Source organism: Furipterus horrens, unplaced genomic scaffold, assembly GCF_987537825.1.
Source record: "Furipterus horrens unplaced genomic scaffold, mFurHor1.1.pri manual_scaffold_10, whole genome shotgun sequence".
Lineage (NCBI taxonomy): Eukaryota > Metazoa > Chordata > Mammalia > Chiroptera > Furipteridae > Furipterus > Furipterus horrens.
This window is the reverse complement of record NW_028327180.1, coordinates 54,707,471-54,731,869: the sequence shown is the minus strand read 5'-3', so window position 1 is coordinate 54,731,869 and position 24,399 is coordinate 54,707,471. Positions and strand designations below refer to the sequence as shown.

General features: G+C 40.0%; 1 protein-coding gene across 3 annotated transcripts in view; it reads right to left on the bottom strand.

The window, feature by feature from the left end:
- The window catches only part of PPP2R2A (protein phosphatase 2 regulatory subunit Balpha), a 76,255-nt gene that overhangs the window by 35,329 nt on the left and 16,527 nt on the right, over positions 1 to 24,399 (bottom strand). Inside the window, exon 2 of one of the 3 annotated variants that reach the window (XM_090290284.1) lies at positions 9,164 to 9,303. The exons of the other annotated variants lie outside the window; for them this stretch is intronic. Within the exon in view, the coding sequence (XP_090146410.1) occupies positions 9,164 to 9,179 (16 nt within the window). The 5' untranslated portion in view covers positions 9,180 to 9,303. The remainder of the gene's footprint in view (positions 1 to 9,163; positions 9,304 to 24,399) is intronic. 3 annotated transcript variants of the gene reach the window in all.

Sequence of the window (24,399 nt, the reverse complement as noted above, 5' to 3'; positions counted from 1 at the left end):
ACTTAGAGCACAGAGTACAGCCGGAGAGAGAAAATAAATACGAACAGTATCAGACAGAATATAGAGTCACATCTTATTTGAAGGTTCAGTTCTAAAATCAGGGAATGAGGTAAAAATCACACATAGTAAAAATTAATGTTTAAATTCAAATCCCTGAGACCTCAGCACCGAGACACAAATTCTTTCTCGTATACACATCCAACTCAGCTAACTTCCCTAAGACACTGGAAGTCTTTTTGGCTAACCCAACAAATAAATGGCTAATTTGAACATAAAACCATACTCTTAAAAGTTTTTCTGAGCTGTAAAATGTCAAGATCTCACAAGGTCTCAGTGGTAATATGACACAGAAAGAGGATGAATAAAAAGGAGAAGAAAATCTGATACCAATCTGGGAACTCTGGAATATGCTCTCGGCTGGGCGAAATGCTCCCACCTGATGCCAGCACCAGGTTTATTCTCCTGGTTGCACAGTGCAGCAACAGGCCGAGTTGGCTCAGTATTTATATTATTTTCCCTTCTCCCCAGGTCAAAATTGTTGCATTCAACTAACTTAAAGAAACTCCCACTCTCTGCCAGGCAGATGAGCTGCTGCACCCGGCCCCTGCAGGAGGGGTGTACAGCACAACCACCCCATTTCTAAAAGGGAGAAATTCTGATGTTCCTGAGGTGAGCTGGACAGGAGGAAATCTAGAGGCGATGAAGTCAGCAAGGAGACAAATAAAAACATTGAGGGTGGTGGTGATGGGGACTCCATATCTGTACTATTCTTAAAAGACAGGACAAGAATCAGGTAACAAAGCAGCAGGCACAATATCGCTAAGTACTGAAGGTAGTACTGACTCATGCAGCTAATTACAACGCAGTCACTGAACATGTGACGGGAGGGGGAAGAGGGGGGAGAAGAAGAGGGAGAGGGAGAGAGAGGAGAGAGAGAGAGAGAGGGAGAGAGAGAGAATGTGTGTGCGCGCGCGTGCGCTTGGGGTGGGGGGTGAGAAGAGAAAGGGGAGAAAGAGGGAGAAGGAAGAAGGAAAATAAGGATCAAAGATTTGTTACAAGATACAACAGGAATAATAAGACATCTGCTCTTACCATGTGCCACTTCTTATCCCAGGAATGCCTATCTTTCAGTGAGAGTTCCAGAGCCAAGTGATGTGTTACGTGTGTAGGACTGAACCAGCTTTGTAGCAGGTATGAACTTTAATAAGAGTACTTGAGATATGCTAAAGGATTCCAGGGAAAAATGGCCTAAATAGCAAGTGCGGCTGAACATCAGGAGAGGACAAGAACTGGAGATTTACACCATAAAAGTGAACCCACTTTAAATGCTTGAGAAATACATAGAAAAAAGGTGAATAAAAGGGAGAACTAAATCAAATAACGTGTACAGTCCATAAAAAACATCCAGGAATGAATTATGGAAAACACTGAAACAGAGCTTTAAACTGTATGTGCTACTGCATGCTGGTGGCCAAGAATGGGTTATCGGGTTTGCCTGGGTTCTGCAGAACACCCAGATCTGTAATCTCCAACTGCGAACCACCTGTTCATCCCAGTGTGTCATACAACCTTTACTGTTTCCTTGGTATGCCATGATGTGCAAAAGGTAAGCACGTGGCTCTAAAAATAGGGCTCCCACATTATGCTACATACTGGTTATGGTTAGCCAAATACTAGTTATTTTTTGAAAATAACAATAAACCTATTATTCTAATGTTTTCTTATACCATTAAAAAAATTTACAGCCCTGGCTGGTGTGGCTCAGTGGATTGAATGCTAGCCTGTGAACCAAAGGGTCGCCATTTGATTCCCAGTCAAGGCACATGCCGGGGTTGTGAGCAAGGCAACTACACATTGATGTTTCTCTCCGTCTCTACCAGGTAATCAGCCTTCTCTCCTGTTTATTCCATTTCAGTGAAAACAAAGATGGGCAAAGAACACTAAAACTAACTGCATAAACAAAGGTATACAACAAGTAACCAATAAAAGTATACAACAAGTTACCAGCAGTTCTTTTAGAAGGCTGAAGTGAGAGATACAAGTAAAAATTAAAAGTCTGTAGTTGGCCTTCTGGGCCTAGCCAACAGGGAATAAGACAATCTGGATTCACCCTCTTACTATGAACGACTAGAAAACAAAACATAGAAAAGAACTTTTTCCCAGACAATGGGCAACATGGAGTATAGGACTGGCAACCCCTGAACAGGAGAAAGACTGAGCCCTGTATATGCCCAAGCTCACTGCCTGGGCAGTGTGGGGAGTCCGAAGTACCCATACACCAACCAGTGAGTTGTGGACACAGAAACTGGGGGTAAGGAAAACCAAAGCAGCCAGAACGTGTGGGCGGAGCACAGAGAGAAAGCTCAAGGGGTCTATATAGGGATCACTTAAGATTCTTTGGTTGATGAACCTGAGGATTTGTGGTTTACACTCCACCAAGTCCAGGGGGAAAAAAAATCACCAGAAAGCTTATGAGGCTCAGAATATGAGGGGGACCCGCCCCCTTAATTGGAATTATCTCCTGGAGGGCAGGCCCCTTGTAGCACACAGGCTTCCCCTACTAGGTGAATTTCTATATCATGTATCACTGCACCAGCTGGTGTTATTGTGAGAGGCTGCGTTTGGCTTCAGCGAATTTTTTTTGAAGACTCTCTCAACATGTTTGCCCATTTCATGATGGGTGATTTATGAGCACACCAGCCCACACCACATTGAGTGTTAACCAGTTTTTGTCCAAAAATGGCATGACCCCCATGCCCAACCCTCCTATTCACCCAATCTCGTTCTGAGCAACTTGTTGTTTCCCCAAATGAAAAAAGTCCTCAAAGGGAAATGTTTTGCTGATGTGAAAGAGGTAAACAAAAAACAGCAGAAGCACTAAAAGGCTTCAAACAGTGAGTTCAAACACTGTTTTCAGCAGTGGAAAAAAATGTCTCGACAGGTGCATTGCATCAAATGGAGAATACTTAAGATGACTGAAGTTTACATATAAGAATATACAATTTTTCATAAATTCCATTTTTGGGGTTCCCCCTTGTAGCTGTGGCTCCTACCTGTGGGAATCAAGAAACCTTATTCAATGAGGCATCAAGTAGAGTCCTCCGAAGAGTATCACCTTAGTAGTAGGACTAATCAGCACTGAAGACTGAATTTGTCCTAACAAAGCTTAAAAGCAAACTTTAATAGGATCAAACTAATCTCAAGTAACTTAACTATGTGCTGAAACAAAATCCAACACTCAACAATGTAAATCAATGTCTGAGTCCAATCTAAAGTCATCAGGAATATATATCGTCGGCAGCCGTCCGTCTCGAGAGACGATGGTGTAGCTTCTTAAGAGTCTATCTGCACCGCCGAGAATGGCTGTGCAGTCCGACTCGGGAGTGACACGGTATCTGTCTCCTCCCGTGTTGAATCGACATCTTGCGATGACGCTGAAGCTACAGAGCCTGGGCAGGGTAATATGGAGGGTCTGCTGTTGCCCATGCAGCAGACCCCCCCTCTCTTCGCAGCTGAAGGATCCAAGGGAAAGACGGAGTCAATACAGCTTGGGTTCAGGTGCGCCGCAGGAGTTGCCGGTGTTGACTACAACGTCAAACCGCCTTAGGGACTCCGGCTCCGGATTTTCTGTCGGGGTTTACTCCCTTAGCCTTTCCCCTGAAGAGGTATGCCGCAAGGCAGCGGAGGTTTTTTGGAGTCAGAGTTTTCCTTCTCTGATGTACCCTGACTGGAAGATCGAACCAGCGACACTTAGCTCGCAGGCCGACGCTCAATCCACTGAGCTAAACCAGCCAGGGCATCAGGAATATAAAGCAGCAGAAAAACATAATCCGTAACAAGAAGAAAAGCAAACGAATAGAAACAGAACCAGAAACAACAAAAATGATAGAATTAAGGTCTGAGCAGAAAGGGACCTTAAAACGGCTGTTGTAAATATGTCCCATATGCTCAAGAACACAGAATAAGTTATGAACATGATGAGAAATGGAAGACAAAGAACATCTACAAATTCTGCAGCCTGCTTTGGTTCACACCTTGGCCTCTCTTGGGCACCTCCAAGCCCAGCACAAGTAGCAGCCAAGTGATCCTCAACTGGGGAATGAATAAACAAAATGTGTTATGTCCATACAACGAAATACCACTCAGCAATAAAAAAGAAGTACTTATACAAGCAGTAACACGGATAAAATTCAAAGTGCATAATCTAAGGAAAAGAAACCAGATTCAAAAGGCTACATATTATGTGATTCCATTTATCTGACATTCTGGAAAGGGCATAACTTGAGACAGAAAATGGATTGGGGGTTGCTAGGGGCTAGAGGTGGATGACAATGAATGGGTCGTGGAACTTCTTGGAGTGATGGAACTGCCTTTTATCTTGACTGTGGTAGTAGCACACTTTTTATTAAAGCTTGAAGAACTATGCTAAACAGGATGCATTTCACTGTACACAAATAATATCGTAAGAAAACAATCCAGACACTGGAATCTCATGCCAGACATTTCAAAATCCTAACTTGGTGTTTTACTTACTGGTTACACAATGCTTTCCTACTCTAAAACTTTCAAAGTTCCTCTAAGAAGTACCATAAGACTTTGGATAATCTCGGAATCCAACCTTCTCCATAATATGAACACTGAAACATACCATCTTATTTTCTAAGTACCACAGTATTCACCAAATTCTCTATTAAGGGTAAGGTAAATATTTTAACCTCCCATATATGTAATTATGCCCACCTTCGTGACTCTTTTGGCATAGGTGTATTGTCTACCTTGCCTAAAATACCTCCTCCTTTCCTCTTCTTCGCATTCCTTCAGCCCTTCTGTATGTTGCCCATTGGGGAAAAAAAAGGGGAATTAAATTCATATATCTCTGGAGCAGTAGTAACACACCAGAAGAATAATGTCTATAGCTGTAATAACAACAACAAAAGACAAGTGGTCCAGGAAAAATACTTGTGTTCTAAAATCAGTTCATATAACAAAGGATGACAATTCACAGAAAAATAATACTGGTAGAATGTAAGGAAATACGCAGTCAAATAAAATTTCAAATATAATTTAATATGATACTACTATCTCTTAAGCTACAGAAAAAATATAAATAGTTCAAAAGACTCATATTTACCTACATTGTAGGTAATATATTATTACTTCAGGAAATTATTTCATAATTTGTACCAAAACCACAAAGTATTCACTCCCTTGGAACTTCATCAGTTCCAGAAGTCATCCTATAGAAATAAAAAAATAATTTTTTTAACATATAAAGATGCTCAGTAATGTCTTTTAATTATTTGAAGTGTTAAGAGAATGCAAGAGAATGAGCAAATATTCTTATTCTGCCAATATCTTTTCATGTTTTGTTCTAATTTTTCCTGAAATCCTCCTCCCTTTTCAATAAGCCTTGGTCTTTTATTAACGAACACGCAAGTGCAACAAGATACCTGGGGATTTAGTCTCAGCTCTAGGTAAGTAATAATCTGACCATGAGCAAGCCAATTAATATTTATGAACTTGAAATTTCTCATTTGCAAAGACACATAAATAGATGATCTCTCTCTTAGAATTTTTCTTTCACAGAGCATTGATACAAGTAAATGCCACATTTCTAGGGGAGGAAGGAAACAATAACAACTGGAGAAAAACAACATGCCTTTATTAGAAAACTCCAATGTGGAAAACCAAAGATCTGAGACGACAATATATTGCAAATGCTGTGTAACTACCCATGACCATGAATCTCTGTGAGAGATCTCACCATGACAAAACGGGTCCCAGATTTACTTCTTTTAAACCTGGAATTCATCTGCAATAGTGATTTCATGCAAGGTACTTTTAGTAGGTTAAAAGCCAATCAACTGTGAGAGCAGAACAGAATGAGACCAAGTGCACAATCCTTTCTGCTCGGCTCAGCTTGCATGCCAGCTGCAGCAGCAAACCACAGTACTGGAGAGCCTCGTGTCCACATCATTACTCACGATACATTTAGGAAACAGGCTCCTCCCCGCTTTTATACAGAATGCACATACACGTAACAGAAAAGTTGCCCAGTTTTCAAACATCACTGAACAAAACTTACATAGAAGAGCTAAATGAGCCAAATCTTTGTTTTCCATATATTTATTTTAGCATAATTTTAGACTTTCAGAAGAGCTGCAAAGATTATCAGATTATCACCTAGTTTCTCCTATTGTTTACATCTTAGAGTACTATGGTGCATTTACCACAACAAAGGAACCAACAATAGGACAGTATTATTTATTAACTAAATTCCATTTTATTCAGATTTCACTAGTTTTTGCCTGGTGTCCCTTTTCAGTTTCAAGATCCCACATTACAATTTAGCCATCATGCCTCTTTAGCATCCTCTAGTCTGTGAGTTTCTTGTTTTTGATGACCTTGGCAGTTTTGAAGAGTACTGGTCAGGTACTGTGTGGTATGTCCTTCACACGGGAATTGTCAGGTATCTTTCTCATGGCCACATTACAATTATGAGTTACTGGCAAGAAGATCAAGGTGAAATGTCATTCTTACCACATCATATCAAGGGCACATCCTACCAATATGACTTATTAATGATAGTCTAGATTTCCTAGCCAAGGTGTGGTTTACCAGGTTTCTCCACTATAATGTTACCTGCACTCACTCCCCCGCTGACATCCCCCCTAGCCCCCCGCATCCCATGGAAAGTACTCTGGAAGGAAGTTACTAAGTACAGCCCACATCTCAAGGGATGGAAGGAGTTAAGCTCTACCCTGAGTATCTGTATAAATTATCTGGAGTTTTTCTGTATGGGAAATTATCTATTTCCCTCAGTTGTTTATTCAGTCATTTATCCATATAAACTTATGGATACTGACTTCACACACTGTAATTTAATATGTTGTTCAAATTGTTCCAGATTTGGCCACTGAAAGCTCTTTCAGGTTGGTTCCGAGGTTCCTTTGCCACGCTCCCATCCTTTTGTTTCTGGAACTTTTAAAAACTTGTGTAACTTTCACATATTCCTAATATTACCACAAAGTAAATGATTTCTTTCATTCTATATTTATATACTAAGTTTTAAGAACTGAACTCACTCAGTGAGCTCTGAAGAGGAGTACCTGACAGTGACTTGGCTTTCTGTCCTGGATTAATTTCTCATTTGGGCAACTGAAGCACTACAGGTTAAGAAACTGGATGTTAGCCCTGGCTGCTGTGGTTCAGTGGATTGAGCGTCAGCCTGCGAGCCAAGTGTCGCTGGTTCGATTTCCAGTCAGGGCACATGACTAGGTTGCACGTCAGGTCCCCAGTTGGGGCGCAAGTGAGAGGCAACCACACAGTGATGTTTCTCTCCCTCTTTCTCCTGTCCCCTCTCTCTACAAATAAACAAACAAACAAATAAATTTAAAAAGAAAAAGAAGTACAGGACGATACAAAAATAAATGGAAAAACTAGTGGTAATTATTTAAAAGGAAAAAAACAAAAAAGAAACTGGATGTTAGCTGTCTTAGAAGTTGGATGTCATTACAGTAACCTTCTGGTGCTCACGCACGTTTCTCTCCGATGCTGGGAAGGGAGGGGTGAGAACGCTGCAGGTTACTGATCACTTCCATCTCTGTTAAGTGATGAAACATCCTGGCACATCGCAGCACACAAAATAATTCTCATTTTAATCTAGTTTGTTCCAGAGTCAGGGTTCCCATGAAGAATCATGCTATTTTGTTTGGATGCGATCCATTTTCACTACCTTTTGTACTTTTATTAGTTCAATATACAGTATTCCCTCACTTATCATGGGTATTATGTTCTAGACACCCCTGTGACAGGTGAAAATCTGCGAAGTAGGAACCTTACATTTATTTCAGTATTTGTATATATTTTAAGGCTTTATAAACCCTCCCCACACACTTATAAACCATTCCCAATCCCTTATTAACCTTTCCCACTCCCTTAACCTTTTCCACACTTTTATAAACAGTACTTACGTTCTTAAACATACTCTACGCTCTTAAACCTACGTAACTTTAACAACATACATATACAGTACCACAAAATCCCGCGATATAGCGAAAAATCCACGATAATTAGATATAATATTTTTTAAAATCCCGCGATACAGTGAGGCCACGATAAGTGAACCGCGATATAGAGAGGGACTACTGCATATTCTATGTGGCAAAGTTCAGAACTGGCCCAAGACAACTAATTAGAATATGATTAACCCAAATTTCTTCTCCAAGGTAACTAATTACTCCCCAATATAAGAAAATACTTTACCAGGTAATGCACCCATAAAATGTTAAGTTTCTTGGTAAAGGGGTAGGTTCGCTTTAGGTATAGTTATTCCCCTATGAATCACTATGATGCTCTTTTGTTACCGTTGACCTCTAGAGGGAGCTCAAAGTTCTTGTTACTTTTCCCCAAAGATCAGGACACTCCTCCCGCCAACTGTGGTTCGCTGAGCGAGCAAGCCACTGCCACTCCCCTGTCCTCATGCTGGGGCCTGCATGATCTGGTCTGTGCAGGACACTCTCATCCACAGCTGAGGTGAGACCACTCCTGTCTGCCCAGGAACTCCAGTCGGCTAAACCCCGACTCAGAAACCACCCCGCAAGGACAGAGGGATCATTATCTTAACCTGTAACACCCTCTTGGGCCACATCTGTAGGGAAGCTGTGCAGAAATGACAAGAAGTCAGATGGTCAAATCCCCACTTCATCTGTCCATGTGACTGAGGAACTAAGGCAGTCCCTTCAAGACTCAGTTTCCTCGTCTTTAAATACCTGCCCCATAGAGTTGCTCTGAGGGCTAAATATGCAATACTATAAATACAACGAAGTGGACCCTGTACAAGGCACGTGGTAGGCACATCATAAGCATAATACTCGGATGGGGTTCAGGTTTTGTTACAAAGTAGAAACAAGCATTGAACCTCACTTGGTTCTAGGCAATTCAAATCAATCTAGCTGAGGTATAACAAGTTCTCCAAACCACCCAGCTTAGCTCACCAAGCCTGAGGCTAGAGCCCAACCTTGTAACAAGATTTCCACAATGAAGTAAGTTGCTCAGGGCCGTTTATAACCTGTTCTAAACCTCTGACTCTAAACTGAAACCAGATATGTGAAAAGCTCAACAAAGAAAACTCACTGGCTATAGATGCTCATATAGAACCTACATTGCAATGTTGCCATGGGAGTCAGGGGTCCATAGGGTTATTTCCAGAGATGTGTTCTGGAACCACTCTCCCTTCTCTTTAACTTGTTCCTGGATAATCTGATATCATGTTTGGGTAAAATGGAATAGAACCACACCCTCCTGCAACAAAAAACAGAAAGGTAAATAGTTGCTAATACATTTTGGTCTAAAGGTGTGATCTTACTAAACAAGCCTTGGTGTATTAATGTAACATATAATGTTAAAAAAATGAGCTGTAAATGAATTATTCTAAAACTGAAGTTACCATCTTTGTTAATGTTCACTTATTTTTAATTGGCTCATAATTAATCCCACAAAGCAAATCATTTCATTAAGTTGCCTTATGAAATATAATGCAGTTTCTCACAGAGATTAGACAAAGCAGCATTACAGTACTGCACAAAGTTCCTGTACACCTATGCAGGCCTTAGTAAGATATTTTTATAACCAGAATGGATACCTGGTTAGTAATAACATCTGTCTAAAACCTTTATAAATTTTATAAACTAGGTTTGTTTGGTCCATGCTGTAAGAACCAGAAAGCACTTCATTGTCTGTTTGTCTCAAGTTTGTTTTCTGACAGGATTCCTCCAGCTCACCTACAAACCGGGTAAAAGTGACAGAATTATTAAGAGAAAGAGTCAGGGTCTCTAAAGTATGTTACAGAAAAATCTCATCAACTTATCCCAATGGCACAATGGAGCCCGAGCCCATTAGGGAGTTTTAAATATGAGTAATCCAATTAGATGTGCTCTCAGATTGTTCCTGATGAAGTGAGGAGGACTGGGGACTAGAAGATGGGTAAGGAGAAGTCTCGAAACCAATCTGGGGCTACTCTGGAAATCTTAGTAGACAGTGATAGTGATATAATCCAGTATAGTACAATCACTATTATCATAATTAGCCAACATTTTAAATGCACTTTACAGTATGTTAAGTTAGGTATGTAATCCTCACAAGAAACCCATAAAGTTGGTTGTTATTAATATAGCCACTTAACAGAGGAAGAAACTAAGAGCATAAAGGCAAAAGAGGGGACAGAAATGTACAGATTTGAAAATACCTTTATAAAGTGTATAAGGCAAGGCTTGATCACTGATAAGGTATGGAGTGCTAAAGATGAAAGCAATAATAATATCCAGTTCCTCATGCTTGCTGACTGTACTTGATACCACTAATAAATATTTGCCTTACATTAAGCATAATTTAACAGCATCTAAATGGCAGGTACAACTTCAGGTTAAAAAAGAAGTTAATATACACTAGCTAAATAATACAAAGATTATACGAGGTCTGTCCGGAAAAAGTCCAGCCATTATCAATGTAATGAGAACTGTTTGTTCTCCTTGACAGCCAAGCAATGTGCATGCGAGAACAATGACAACTTCACTGTACTGGTCAGTGGGGGCAGTAGACGCCATTGAGTGAGCTTGTGTACTGTGTGGCCGTCTCATTCAAAATGACAGAGAGTAGAGCAATGAATGGGCATCAAATTTTGCATGAAGCTTGAACATTCCTCCGTGGAAACTACTCAGATTCAGAAGGCAGCAGCTGTGGGCAACTGGTGATTGGCAACTTCATGACAACACACCCGCTCATGCATCGCATGTTGTGTAGAGTTTTTTGGCAAACCGTCAAATCACCCAGGTGACTCGGCTCCCCTACAGCCCAGATTTGGTGCTCTGTAACTTCTGGCTTTTCCCAAAACTAAAACCACCTTTGAAAGGGAAGAGATTTCAGACCATTGATGAGGTTCAGGAAAATATGACAGGGCAGCTGATGGCTATTGAGAGAACTCTGTGAGGTCCCAAGGTAACTACTTTGAAGGGGACTGAGTCATCATTGTCCTAATACAATGTTTCTTGTATCTTGTATCTTCTTCCATGAAAGTCTATTTTTCATAGTCCATGGCTGGATACTTTCTGGACAGACCTTGTATATCATGAATGATTTCACCAAACCTCTTAAAGAAATACATCATACACTATTACAAAAAAAGAAATTCTTTTAGTTCTTTTCCTTTTTTTAAATCATCCTTTTCCTCTTGGTTCTGGTAGGTTTGCTCAAGGCGATAATTTCCTGATCTTGTTTTCAATTGTATTTACACTGCAATTCGTGCTTCCATTTTAAACAATTATAATCATGTTTTTTCAAATGATCTGAAATTATTTTCACATGATTCCATTTTCAAAGATGCAATTTCTTTCATGAGTCTCACTGAAAAAGAGAATTAAACATTTAAGGTTTTATTTTCTTCACTTGCTTGAACTAAAAGTTTATTTCTCTAATTCTAAAAACTGGTTTTATGTTTTGTAAACACTTACATATTTTTGTTGTTTTGTTCACTCTTGAATAATTCATTCAATAAATATTTTACTGAATATCTACTAAATGTTAAACACTAGCTCAGGCTAGTAATTCTAGGGGCTAGGGTTACAAAATTAAATAAGACAGACAAAAAAGTCCCTGCCCTCATAGAGCTCATATTCTTGTCATGGGGGTGTATTACAACACCAAATAAGAAATATAGAATGTATTAAAAGTAGTGCTAAGTACTGTAAAAATATAAAGAACAATAAAGAACAGAAAGTAATGGGGTGGGAGAGTATTTCAGGTACTTAGGCAAAAAACAAACAAACAGGGAATTAGTTGTCCAAACTTGTAAAGGGAAGTATTCAAGCACAGGACCTAAGCAGAAATGAGTTTGCTAAACTTGGTAAGACTAGTGCAAAACAAGGTGGTAGAGGAGATGGAGCATTCAGCAGAGGCCAGAACATTGTAGGCCATGGCTGTGGATTTGTTGTATGAGTGGTAAGAAGCTACTGGGGAGTTTCTAACTTATATTTTAAAGTGATTATCTGTTGTGTGAATACAGTGCAAACATGGAAGAACTGTTCATAAGTTACTGCAGTAGCCTAAGCGGAAGATGATGATAGTCTGAATTTGGGCAGCAGCCAAAGAGAAATGGATGAATACAGAACATGTTTTGAAGACAGCACTCCTCGAACGGCTGGTGCAGAGGATGGCCCCAAGGTTTTAGAACCAAGCCCTATGGAGGAAAGGCAGTGAGTGCCATTCACTGGGAAAAGACACCAGAAAAGAAGAGGTTTGGGGTAAGGAAGGAGCCAAAAGTTCCATTTCCACATCTTTGATGTTGATTTCAAGCAGATATGCAAGTAGCAAGGCCATAGAGGGAGCAAGACAGATTTCACAGCAGTTTAGGGAAGGAAGAAGCGATATAATTAGAGTATTATCAGCTAATAGAAGGCATTTAAAGAGTAACTGATTTCCTACTGAGTGATTACAGATTAAAAAAAAAAAAAGAAAACAAAAGAAAAAAGGCTCTGGCTGATGTGGCTCAGATGATTGAAGCATTATCCCACACACCAAAGGCTACAGGTTCAATTCTCGGTCAGGGCACATACAGATGAATGTTGTTTTCTCACACTGATGTTTCCCTTTCTTTCCCTTCCTCACTCTCTTTTAAAAGCAATGGGAAAAAAAAGTCCTTGGGTGAGGATTTAAAAAAAAAAAAAAGAGGTGGTCAGGTCTAAGGACAGAGTCTTGAGGCTCTCCCACATTTAGCACTGATGGGGAGGAACCAGCTAGAAAAGGAGGTTATGCAGGAACTACTGGAGAGGTAGGAAGAACTTTTCTGGAAGCCAGGCAAAGACAAGTATTTCTAAAAGTAGGCAGTAATAAACTGGGTCAAAAATGCACAAAGATCAAGGTAAGTGAGGTCAGAGAGCTAAGCCTGGATTTGGCGACATAAAGATTTTTGGGGTGATTTCAACAAAAGTGATTTCAGCGGACTAGTATCATTAAAATGAACCTGTTGTCTGTGGCTTTATTTTATACTTGTGAGAAGCAGCAGTTCTCAAGTTAAGCTGTCTAGGTTGAAAATCACAGTTCTGACAGTTTGAAGGTGGGCTTATAAAGGGTAACCTCTATATATCTGCCATTCATGAAAATTTTTCTTTATGCCTTTTGGTTATTCTGGAAAACAGAGGGTTAAACAAAACCGGACTGTGAAGCTGACTCATCATGCTTCTGAGCTGCTGACTTCTCAGTTGGCTGAATGTACTGAGAGTAGTATTTTTTCCCCCCAAGAAAAGTGATTGAGTGATAAGACTTTTGAGTAATTGCAAGCCTGAAAAATGCTATTTTGTTGCCCTGCCTATGTGAAGGACAGTTGCAGTCAATGTAAGATTCTTAGGTTATAATAGTTTTTCTCAGTTTTCTAGGTGTCACTCCACTATTTTTTATCATAGCACTGTCCAACAAAAATTTCTGGGGTAGAAATATTCTATTCTGCACTGTCCAAACATGGCAGCCACTAGCCACATGCAGCTAACTTATTAAGTACTTTGACTGTGAGCAGTGAAACTGAGGAAATGACCGCTTGCTAGCTCGGCAGTCCAGTTCTAGCGTACCGAATATAGAAGACAGAGCCTTACCTGATACACCTTCCTATGCAAGTAACCTGTTTCTTGTCTGGATTTTTGTTTTATTTATTTCTATATCCTAAAACTTAAAATTCCACTGGGCATGAATCTCATTTATTTTGCTTGGTAGGCACTTTATTTACCTGTAAGAGAATAATATTAACAGGCCCTACCACACAGGAGTTGTAGAGAATTTTAAATGAGCTTTAACTTGCCAAATACTTGGCACATAATTGTTCAATAAATGTTAGCCATATTCCACAAGGTATTTTGACCTTATTCTCTCTGGCTCCAGAAAATTTTTAATTGTTTTTCTGACTTTATCTTTTATCTGTTTCCTCTGACTTCTCACTCTAAACTTTTTTTATACACTGGATCTATTTTCTTTGTGTTTCTTCTATTTTTGTCTATAATTTTTGTCATTATTTCCTCTAAATTGTGGGACTATTCCTAGAGTCAATAGTTAAGACTTACAAATTTCACTTATGAACTCCTTCCTGCCCTGACTTTTTCTTCAAATACTCATGAGTCTTCTTTTCTTAATTAATTAATTTGTTTTACTTTTAGAGAGAGGGAAAAGGAGAAAGTGAGGGAGAGAAACAACAGTGTGGCTGCCTCTCACTTGCGCCCCCAACTGGGGACCTGACATGCAACCTAGTCATGTGCCCTGACTGGGAATCGAACCAGCGACACTTGGCTCGCAGGCCGACGCTCAATTCACTGAGCCACAGCAGCAAGGGCGATATGAGCCTTCTTGAAAATACTAATTAGCTGTCCTTTAAATTTCAATTTTCTCCTGTTTATGCAGTAAGTCTATTTATTGCATGAGATATCACTTGCTCACACTGATCACCTTTCAGACTACTGAGCCTATATGTGTCTCTCTTTTCGCGTATTGTATTCAACTTTAAAAAGGTCTATGTTTATGAAATATTGGAAATTATACTGGCTTTGATCAGAAAAAAAATTAAGAACCAAGTATAAATCATTTTCTGGGATGGGGGATGACTACAGTTACTTCCTGAATTAGTTCTCAACTGCTGTCTAAGAAATAACCCCAAATTTAGTAGCTTGAGACAACAAACATCTATTATCTCAGTTTCTGTGGGTCAGGAGCTTGACGGTGGTTTAGCTGGGTGCATCTAGCTCAGGGTCTCTCACAAGGCTGCAATGACCAATCATCCAAGGCCTCTGTCATCTCAAAACTTGATGAGAAAAGAATCTGCTGTGATTCAAGCTCACGCACATAGCTGCTGGCAGGCACCAGATCTTCGCTGGCTGTTGGCCCAAAGCACTAGCTCCTTGCCACGTGAGCTCCAAAGGGAAGCTCACAAAATGGAAGCTGGTTTCCCGGAGAGCAAATGAGAGAGTGCAGCCCAACCCAGAGGCCAGAACCTTTCGTAACCTAACCTGGAAAGGGGCATCCCATCACTTTTACCACACTTGTAGAAGCAAGTCAGTAGGCCCAGCTATGCACTCAAGAGGAAGGAATGACACTCAAGATCATGATTAGGAGGGAGAGCGTTCCAGGGCACCATCCCTGGGCTGCCTGCACATGTCCTTGGTCAGCTTATAGACAGCCATGTGGAAGTCTGGTGGCAGGCTGCTGACCAAACAAGGTAGCTGGGAGCAGGGAGTTTCAACTTTGTGCTTCATCAGTTTCCCCTGCAACCACATGTGACCCTTGGCCCTGGCTGGTTTAGCTCAGTGGATTGAGCGTCGGCCTGCGAGCTAAGTGTCGCTGGTTCGATCTTCCAGTCAGGGTACATCAGAGAAGGAAAACTCTGACTCCAAAAAACCTCCGCTGCCTTGCGGCATACCTCTTCAGGGGAAAGGCTAAGGGAGTAAACCCCGACAGAAAATCCGGAGCCGGAGTCCCTAAGGCGGTTTGACGTTGTAGTCAACACCGGCAACTCCTGCGGCGCACCTGAAGCCAAGCTGTATTGACTCCGTCTTTCCCTTGGACCCTTCAGCTGCGAAGAGAGGGGGGGTCTGCTCCATGGGCAACAGCAGACCCTCCATATCACCCTGCCCAGGCTCTGTAGCTTCAGCTCCACTGGAGAGGACACTCCAGCATCATCGCAAGATGTCAATTTAACACGGGAGGAGACAGATACCATGTCACTCCCGAGTTGGACTGCACAACCATTCTCGGCGGTGCAGATAGACTCTTAAGAAGCTACACCATCGTCTCTCGAGACGGACGGCTGCCGACGACGACGATTCACAATAGCCCAAAGGTGGAAGCAACCCAAATGTGCAACAGGTGAGTGAATATATAAAATGGTACGTACACACCATGGATTATTCAGCTTTAAAAAGGAAATTTCAACATATGCTATACAACAGGGATGAACTCTGAGGAACTGCTATGAATGAACGTTTCTACATCCTCAGTTCCTAGGTTGAAATCCTAACCTTCAGTGTGATGTGAGAGGAGGGGCCTTTGGGAGGTGATTATGGCATGAAGGTGGAGCCTTCACGGAATGGGACCAGTGCCTTTATAAAACAGACTCCAAAAGAGACCCCAAAGAGCTCTCACACCCCGCCTGCCATGTGAGGACACAGTAAGCACTAAGAAGCAGGCCCTCCCCAGACACAGAGTCTGCCAGTGCCTTGACCCTGGGCTCCCCAGACCAGCGAGCACTGCTGTTTAAGCAGCCCAGTCTGCAGGAGTTTGGTATGGAAGCCTGAATGGATGAAGACAAGGACATTACGTCAAGTGAAATGAGTCAGTCACAAAAGGAGAAATACTGGCAAGTCCCACTTTTATGAGGTATGCAGAGTAGTCAGACTCACAGAGAAGACAAAGCAGAAGAGGGATTTGCCAGGGGAAGGGAAACGAGACTGTGGAGCTACTCTTAAATGGTTATGAAGTTTCAGTTTGGGAAGATGAAAAAAGTTCCGGAGATGGATGGTGATAGATGTAGGTACTCATTGCCCCTGAACTGTACATTGGAAAATAGTTAATGTCTTACGTGATGTACAATTTATCACAATAAAAACTTTATCTGTTATCTCCCATATCAAAAATTGGTAACTCCCACAGTCCCAAGGTAAAGCAATTAAATCCATGGTTAATTCACTTGTTTATTTCATCAAAGATACAGGTTTTTTCATCCTTATCTGACAAAAGATAGCTATAGGGCTGGGAATCAGGGTTCTCACTACGGAACACAAAATATATATGGGGGAGGTAAGAAAGAACTCTGTGGTATTCAATCTAAATTGGCGTAACAGTATAAACTGATATTTTAAAAATTTTATCAGCGTATTTCAATCATATACAAAAATATGCATACACAGAAGAGCACAGTATAATGAATTAATTACACTATGTTTCCAGTACCCAGTTTCGGCAATTACAAATTCGTGGTCAATCTTGTTTCATCTATAAAGTCATCCCATATTATTTTATGCATATCCCAGATATAAAATTATTTCACCCATATTTCAGAAGGTATCTATAAAAGACAACCATTTTCAATATAACCAAACATTATCATATCTGAAAAAATGAATAGTACTTTCTATGTTTCAATTCCCAATTGTCTTATATCCAAAAATGTTTTTTAATGGTCTGAGTAACAATCCAGTAAGGTTTTCAAACTACAATTGATTGGTATATCTTTTAAGTCTTTTTAAATCTGTATGTTCTTCCTCTGTTTTCTTCTTTCAAGTTATCTTTTGAAGAAACCAGGTACTATATGTAGTTCATCCTATATGAACTCATAATTTAAAAACGAAACAAAACCCCCAAATCCTTTTAACCTACTAGCTCTACGTAGAAAAAAATGGCAGGGCCAAAAAATAACTACATTCCAGTAGTAAATAACACAGCACATAAAATGGGTTTCTAAATGCCCTACTAACAGAACCCAAGGATCCTTAAAAAGCGATTTAATTCCAAGTCTGAGCAGAAAAAGCACAATCTGAACTATCCTGTGTCAGAAAAATAGGAAGTGAGCAGGGACTGACTGGGGCTTGTAAATAGGAGGGATTTGATGAGTCTCTCATCTGGCCAAATTCTGGACAACTTGAACATCAAAAGGAACAGTGGAATTAATAGACTGTTAATATACAGAATAAAAAAAAATAAAGAACCTATGAGTCCACAGTGATATTAAAAAGGAGAGGAAAGACAAGATTAGAAAATCACCACTCTACATATGATGCATTATAGAACTATACACCTGAAAGCTATAATTTTGTTAATTAATGTCACCCCAATAAATTCAATAAAAAAGAAAAAGAAAATCACCAGTCAGTGTCCACCGAAGCAGAATTCCTTAGGCAAAAATCATCAATGGATGCTTAATAATTACGAAGAGGAAAAAAAGGGTTCTTTTTTGAGATATCTGACAGACAGCACATGACAAATGATCAAACTAAGAATCATCAATAAGGGGGCAAGGGGTAATAAGGGGACTAAATGGTAATGGAAAAAAATGCAATAAAGATTTTTTATAAAAGAATAATCAATAAGACAACTTACATGATTTCATGTACCAGGAAATACACATTATGTACACTTTATGTAATATGTTGTGTAGAAACTATTTAACTTGGATTTAATTATTTAACCTGGATTTAAAACGGTGAAATCCAGAAAATGTTATTTTACATATAAGTCTTGACTCTCCTACATCAACCAAATGCTCTGATTAGATTGAAAAAATATTTTAAGGACAGTTTTTGAGCCAGTTGAGAAAGTTTAAATATGGACTATGCAATAAAAAACGTTTCTGAATTAATACTAAATTTCTTGGATATTGTAATGGTATTGTGGTTGTTAGAATATTCTTTTTCTTAGGAGATAAAGGCTGAGTTATTTATGAATAAAGAACTATATGCTGTTTCCAACTTACTCTCAAAATATGTGGGGGCACAATGGCAGGGATGTGTGTAAGAGGAGGCCTGAAGCAAATGTGGGCAAAATGCTTACAATCGGTGAAGAGAAATAATAGCTACAGCCCCTATTGATTTTTCAACTTCTTTATGTGCTTTAAACATTTTCAAAATAAGTTAGAAAAGGGAATAATAGAGGGAGGGAATATAGTAGCTGCAGTTGTATTCTCATACACTATAGCAAAAAAACTCTCTCTTCCTTGGTCTCTTTAAAAAGGGTTGTGATGCCTTTCACAGCCCCCCCCCCCCCCCTGGACACAGCTCTTCATATTTCATTGTATAGATCTAATATTACCCGTCTGACCTCCTGTCATATTTAGCTTAGTTCTAAAACCATGAATACATCTATAATGAAACAAAATGCCAAACTAGGCCCTGGCCAAGTAGCTGAATTAGAGCATTGTCCCAACACGGGAAGGTTGCAGGTTCGATCTCTCGTCAGGGGACATACAAGAAGCAACCAAAACATGCATAAATAAGTAGAACAACAAATCACTGTTTCTCTCTCTCATCAATAAATTTTAAAAAACCAACCAACCAACCAACCAACCTACCAACAAACAAAAAACTGGACTGGCCTTTTCTTACCTAGCCAGTATGAAAACCAAATTCTAAGATGGCATGTTTTCCCCCGAACTATATTACTCAGCCTAATAATTTCCCTCTTCTAACCAGATCACATAAAGCATTCAAAATTGAGGGAGGAGTACTCATACCTCTTAAAAGTGAGATGTAGGCTGTTTCCAGACCTCATCAAACCAAAGTGGAAGATTTTTCACTGTTACTATTCTGTTACTACTCTAGAACCTATCCCATTCTGTATCAACCAGACATTTTTATTCTTTTATATCTTGAAGGAAACACCTAATGTTAGGTGCAGATGGGGTAGGAAGGAAGGGAACAGTCCTGAGTAAAAGTTTTAAAAACGACTGGCTATAGCAGGGACGAAGCAACTGTCCCTGCAAGTGGCCATTTCTCTCCTCACTTTCTCTTTTAAATGAGAAGAAGCCCTGGCACCCGCTTTCCCCCAGCAGAACTACACAGAGCTGTAACAGGAAATGAGAGGTTACATTTCTTGGGCTCTCCTAAGGCCAAGTGACCAAGTTCTGAACAAAGGGATATGAGAACAAAATTTCCATGTCACACCCTTAAAAAGAAGCTACTTGCTGTGTCTCTCCTACAGGCTGAACACAGATAGGAGCCAGAGCTGACCACGTAGATATAGCAATACACTCTGCAAAGGTGAAGAGCAAGATAGAAGAAATCTGGGATGCTAGACAATCTTTGCCAGAAGTAGCTCATCCACTTCAGACTTCTCTGCCACTGGCGGTTTACATGAAAGAGAAGTAAACTTTTTTGGGAACCACTGTATATTTGGGTCTTTTACAGCAGCTTGGCCTGTATTAATAGCTGTGTGACTCTGGGTACTTTTCTGGGCCTCATTTTATTGATTCACAAAACTGGAAAGACTGATGAGTATTATCAAACTCCTATAGCTTACTGGATTTCCTTTTTTAAAAAACTATTATATTTGGTAAAATAAAAAAATTAAAGTTTCAAATATTTAAAAATGGGATGACATGTGGAAACACCTTGTACAATTTATCTACTCGTTCAACAAATAATTACAAAAAGCCTACTAAGTGCCAGATACTATTATGTGCCTGAAACTATTAAAGATGCAGAGAACAAAGTGGTAGAAGAAAGTTCATTCCCTCATGCATGAAACTTAAAATTTGAAAGGGAGCCTAAAAGAAGCAAGCAAGCAACAAACAAGATTTCAAGTAATAATACGGGTATTGAAAAAGGAAAAAAAAGAAGGCAGTTTCACTGAGTATATTTTGGGTTTGGGAGGGGAATCAGTTAATTTGCACAGGGTGGTAGAGACTGTATAAAACCCTGGGTAAAGTATATTCCAGGTTAAAAAGGGCAAAAACAAGACCACGTATGTTCCTGGACCACCAGGAACGCCCCTGTGGCTTGAGCGTCTAGTAAGCGAGGGACAGAATGGCTGTAAAGCTCTGAGAGGTGGAAGAGGGAGCCTGGCGTTAAGCATGCAAACGCTGTGTCATTAACACCAGAGGATGAGTGCTCCTGATGAAACACAGAGAACTTGGTTTCAGGAACACATGATATCCCTAACAGAAAACTATGATCTTAGCTGCCCTGCAAGCAGTAACCAATTATAATCTTACATTTGATTTACAAATGTCTTTACTCTGAGACAAGCATTTTAATTAAGTGATTTTAAGAGTAGAAAAATGTAAACTCATTCATTTCTAATAAAGCTAAAGCTTTCTCTGACATTTTAAATGTGAACAAACTTCACATAAGCATTTAATCAACAAATATCTCTTGAGTACCCATGTGTATCAGACACTGCTACAGGTGTTTTAGATAGAAGTAAATAAAAGACCCAGTTCTTGCAGAGTTTAATAAATCAGAATACATTTCAAAGTTTAAGAATGGTAATAATAAATTTTTTAAAACCTCACTGCTTTTGGCTGACTCCTTAGTACCTAAAATTTAGGTTTGAAAATACAAGTTATTACCTTTAATTTTTCTCATTTTTGTTGTTGTAATTGAGGAAATTACACAATTTAATAAAGTTTAGTGTATTACAAACAATAATACACATAATTTAGATATAAAAAACAATTAATCTACTTTCATGTAAAAAAATTATGAATATATATTCCGTGAATTCTCCCTTTCTATGGCAGATAAATGATTACCAAGTGTTCTGACACACAAAGGAAATGGAACTATCATCTTTTTATCAATACACTTGTTAAACTTGGAGACAGAAAACACATTCATTTATCTCTTCCCCCCTAGATCCCACGACAAGGACAGTAAGAGAATAAAAACAGTTTGAGGCAGTAAGAAAAAAGGGCACATGCAGAAAGCAGCAGAAGGAACCCGAGGACAAATGTGCTGGAAAATGGAAAGCAGGTAATTTAGCAGAATAAAGGAAATGTTAACCTAAGAAGCTGCCAAGGAGAGACCAGCAGATTCACCCTGCAGACCCTGCAAAGGGTTAGGAAACGACCTCCATGAGACACAGGGCTCAAAACAGGGCTACTCATAGAAACATCAACATAATGCAAAGAAGATCCACTCCGAGGAAGAGAGCTATTTTACGTTCTGAAGACACTGAGCCAGAGCTGAGGTCAGTGAAGGCGCAAACTGAAAGTAGTATGAAGTAAACGGATTCATACTGAGCAGTGAGCTCCCGGGCTCCCAGACTCAGCGCACAGGCTTGAGTGTGATATCTCCCACACCTTCCTTCTGAGACAGGGCCCCCTGCAAGTTCCTTCCCACACTGAGACAACCAGAGGCCACGTCTCACAACCCTAGAGCAAAGCCCACCAGATAATTAGCTCTGCCAGGGAACACATTTCCAAGCTACTTTTTAGCACCTCATTCTTAAATGTTAAACAGACAGCCAAGGATCACCAGACACTGCAGTCTACCAACACAAGAAAAAAAGAATTCAAAGGAAATGGAATGCCAAAATTAAAAAACTGTAAATAAAATTAATCTTTTCAAAGATACTCCATTTACAAAAGAGGTTGCTGAAAAGGGAATACTGGGGTGGGGGGCCCTTTTAAATAACTGGAAGTAAAAGTCAGTGACAAGAGCTGGAAACAAAATGGAGAAACACTTCTGGAAAGGACAAAATGTAAAATGATGGAAAAGAGAACAAAAGCCCTAAAGCCGGGGTCCCCAGCCCCTGGGCCACAGACCGGTAGCAGTTCGCCTACACAGCAGGAGGTGAGCTGGAATGTACTGTGTTTGAATCATCCTGAAACCATTCCCCCACCCCAGTCCTTAGAAAAACTGTCTTCCACAAAACGGGTTGGGGAATGTTGCCCTAGAGGATTAGTGCAGAAAGTTCGAGATCCAGATATAATAGGAATTCCAGAAAGAACAAATAGAGCAGGGGGGAAAAAAAGTGAAGGAAATAAACGTGCAACTTGAAAGAGCCCAGAGAGTACCCATCCAACCCGCACGGAGGCACAACACACAGAGGGGATGAGAAGTATGAACAGAAAGGTTCGGGCTTCTCAAATGTGACAGTGGACACCAGTGGACAAAGGGAAATGCCTTCCAAATTCTGAGAAAAAAATGATTTCCAATAACTAGCCAGACCTGGAAGTGTGAAAATGGAATACAGACATCTTTCCCAGAAAGGCAAGGTCTTGAAAGCTACCACCATGTGCTCCCTCCCATGGAACACTGGGTGCTGTGCACTAGTCAACAAGGGAGTAAACCAGGAAAGAGAAAAGCACGGGATCCCAGAGTAGGGAGATTCAACCAAGAAGAGGCATAAGGATTCCCATAATGGTGATGTAAAAATGCTTAGAATGAAAAAAACCCAAGGACAACAGCTACGCAATAGAAGCAGCAAACCAACAGGCCAGACTGAAGACACATGGGAGGGACAGGGCTCAAGGCAGAAGTAAGACAGTCAAGTATCTGCTGTGCTTCAATTCCCTGACAAGAGACGTGAGGGCGATTTAGTGGCAGAGAGAACGAAGGGGATCACGCCAGACCGAAACGACGACAGAGAAGCTGGGTGGGGGTGAAGGGAGATAATAAACTGATCGATTACCTGATTCTTTTGACCATGTAGAAAACTATATTGAAAGGTGCAGGAAGAAAACAGCAATGGTAGAGTGAGCAAACAAAAAATGGAAGAACAAGGTAATTCTTACTCTAGAGAAAACAATGTTGTAACAGTGAACAGTGTTTATATGGACATAACGGTGGCTATTCTTATAAAGTCCCTTCGCCATATTAGGTAATATTCACTGGTTCTCAGGACCGGATGTGCTTATCTTTTGGGGGAGGGGGCATTATTCAGCCTGCTACAACTCTGAATATTGGTTTAAACAATATTAATGGTATAAAAAGACTGAGAAAACGGGAGGCGCAGTAGAAGGGGCAGAATAAACTGATAAACAGCTGTCAGAACACAATGTTTGGAAATAGGACAATAAATACCAGAAGAGCTAAAAAGTTCGGGAAGGGGACTCAAGTTCAGGATAAGCAAGAGGGACAAAAACCGTAATTTTCCTCACAAGCGTTTTAAAACTATTGACTTGTTAAACTATGTGCATGAGCTATACAGATAAAATCAAAATCAATCTAAAACAAAACTAAGATTAGGTAACTGAGGAGGGAGAGAAATCCTGATTGGAGACTGAACAGGTACTTCAAGGCTAATGAAGCAAACAAAATCACAAACATAAAAATTAAAAGGTTACTCATTTATACTTATTAAAAACTTGTGTTAGAGGTTATGAAATAACCAATTAAGGAGTTAAAATTTCATTTCCTAAATTTATCCTTTCTACAGCTCTGGGGAACAACTGACTTAAAAAGGCAAATTACTAGCAAAAGAAAACCTTTTAATAAGAGATCTGAGCTAAGCCTGAAATGCAAACACAAATTTAACCTAACAATTAGGAATGGCTAACAAGTAGCACTGTGATGCAAGCTCCCCTTTTAGCTGGTACAAAGCTTCCAGGGAGGTGTTTATTCCTTTATTGAACAAATGTTAACTGATCTGAGAATAGCACAATGGATCTATCCAGTCTGCCAGAAAGGCTGAGCAAAGGAATTAAGATACTACCTTACCCATTCCCTGTTCCCCCCAAACTGGCTATAAATTGTCATGTGCTCCAAGTAGACTGCAGGCCACCAGAGCAGCAGCAGCAGCGCAGATATACTGCAGTTGGTTAAAAATGCCCAGACCTACATTCAGAATCATAATTTGCATTTTAACAAGATTCCCAGGAAGTTCATAAGCTTGAGAAGTACTGGTATTGGGCTGATACACTTCTTTTGACAAAAT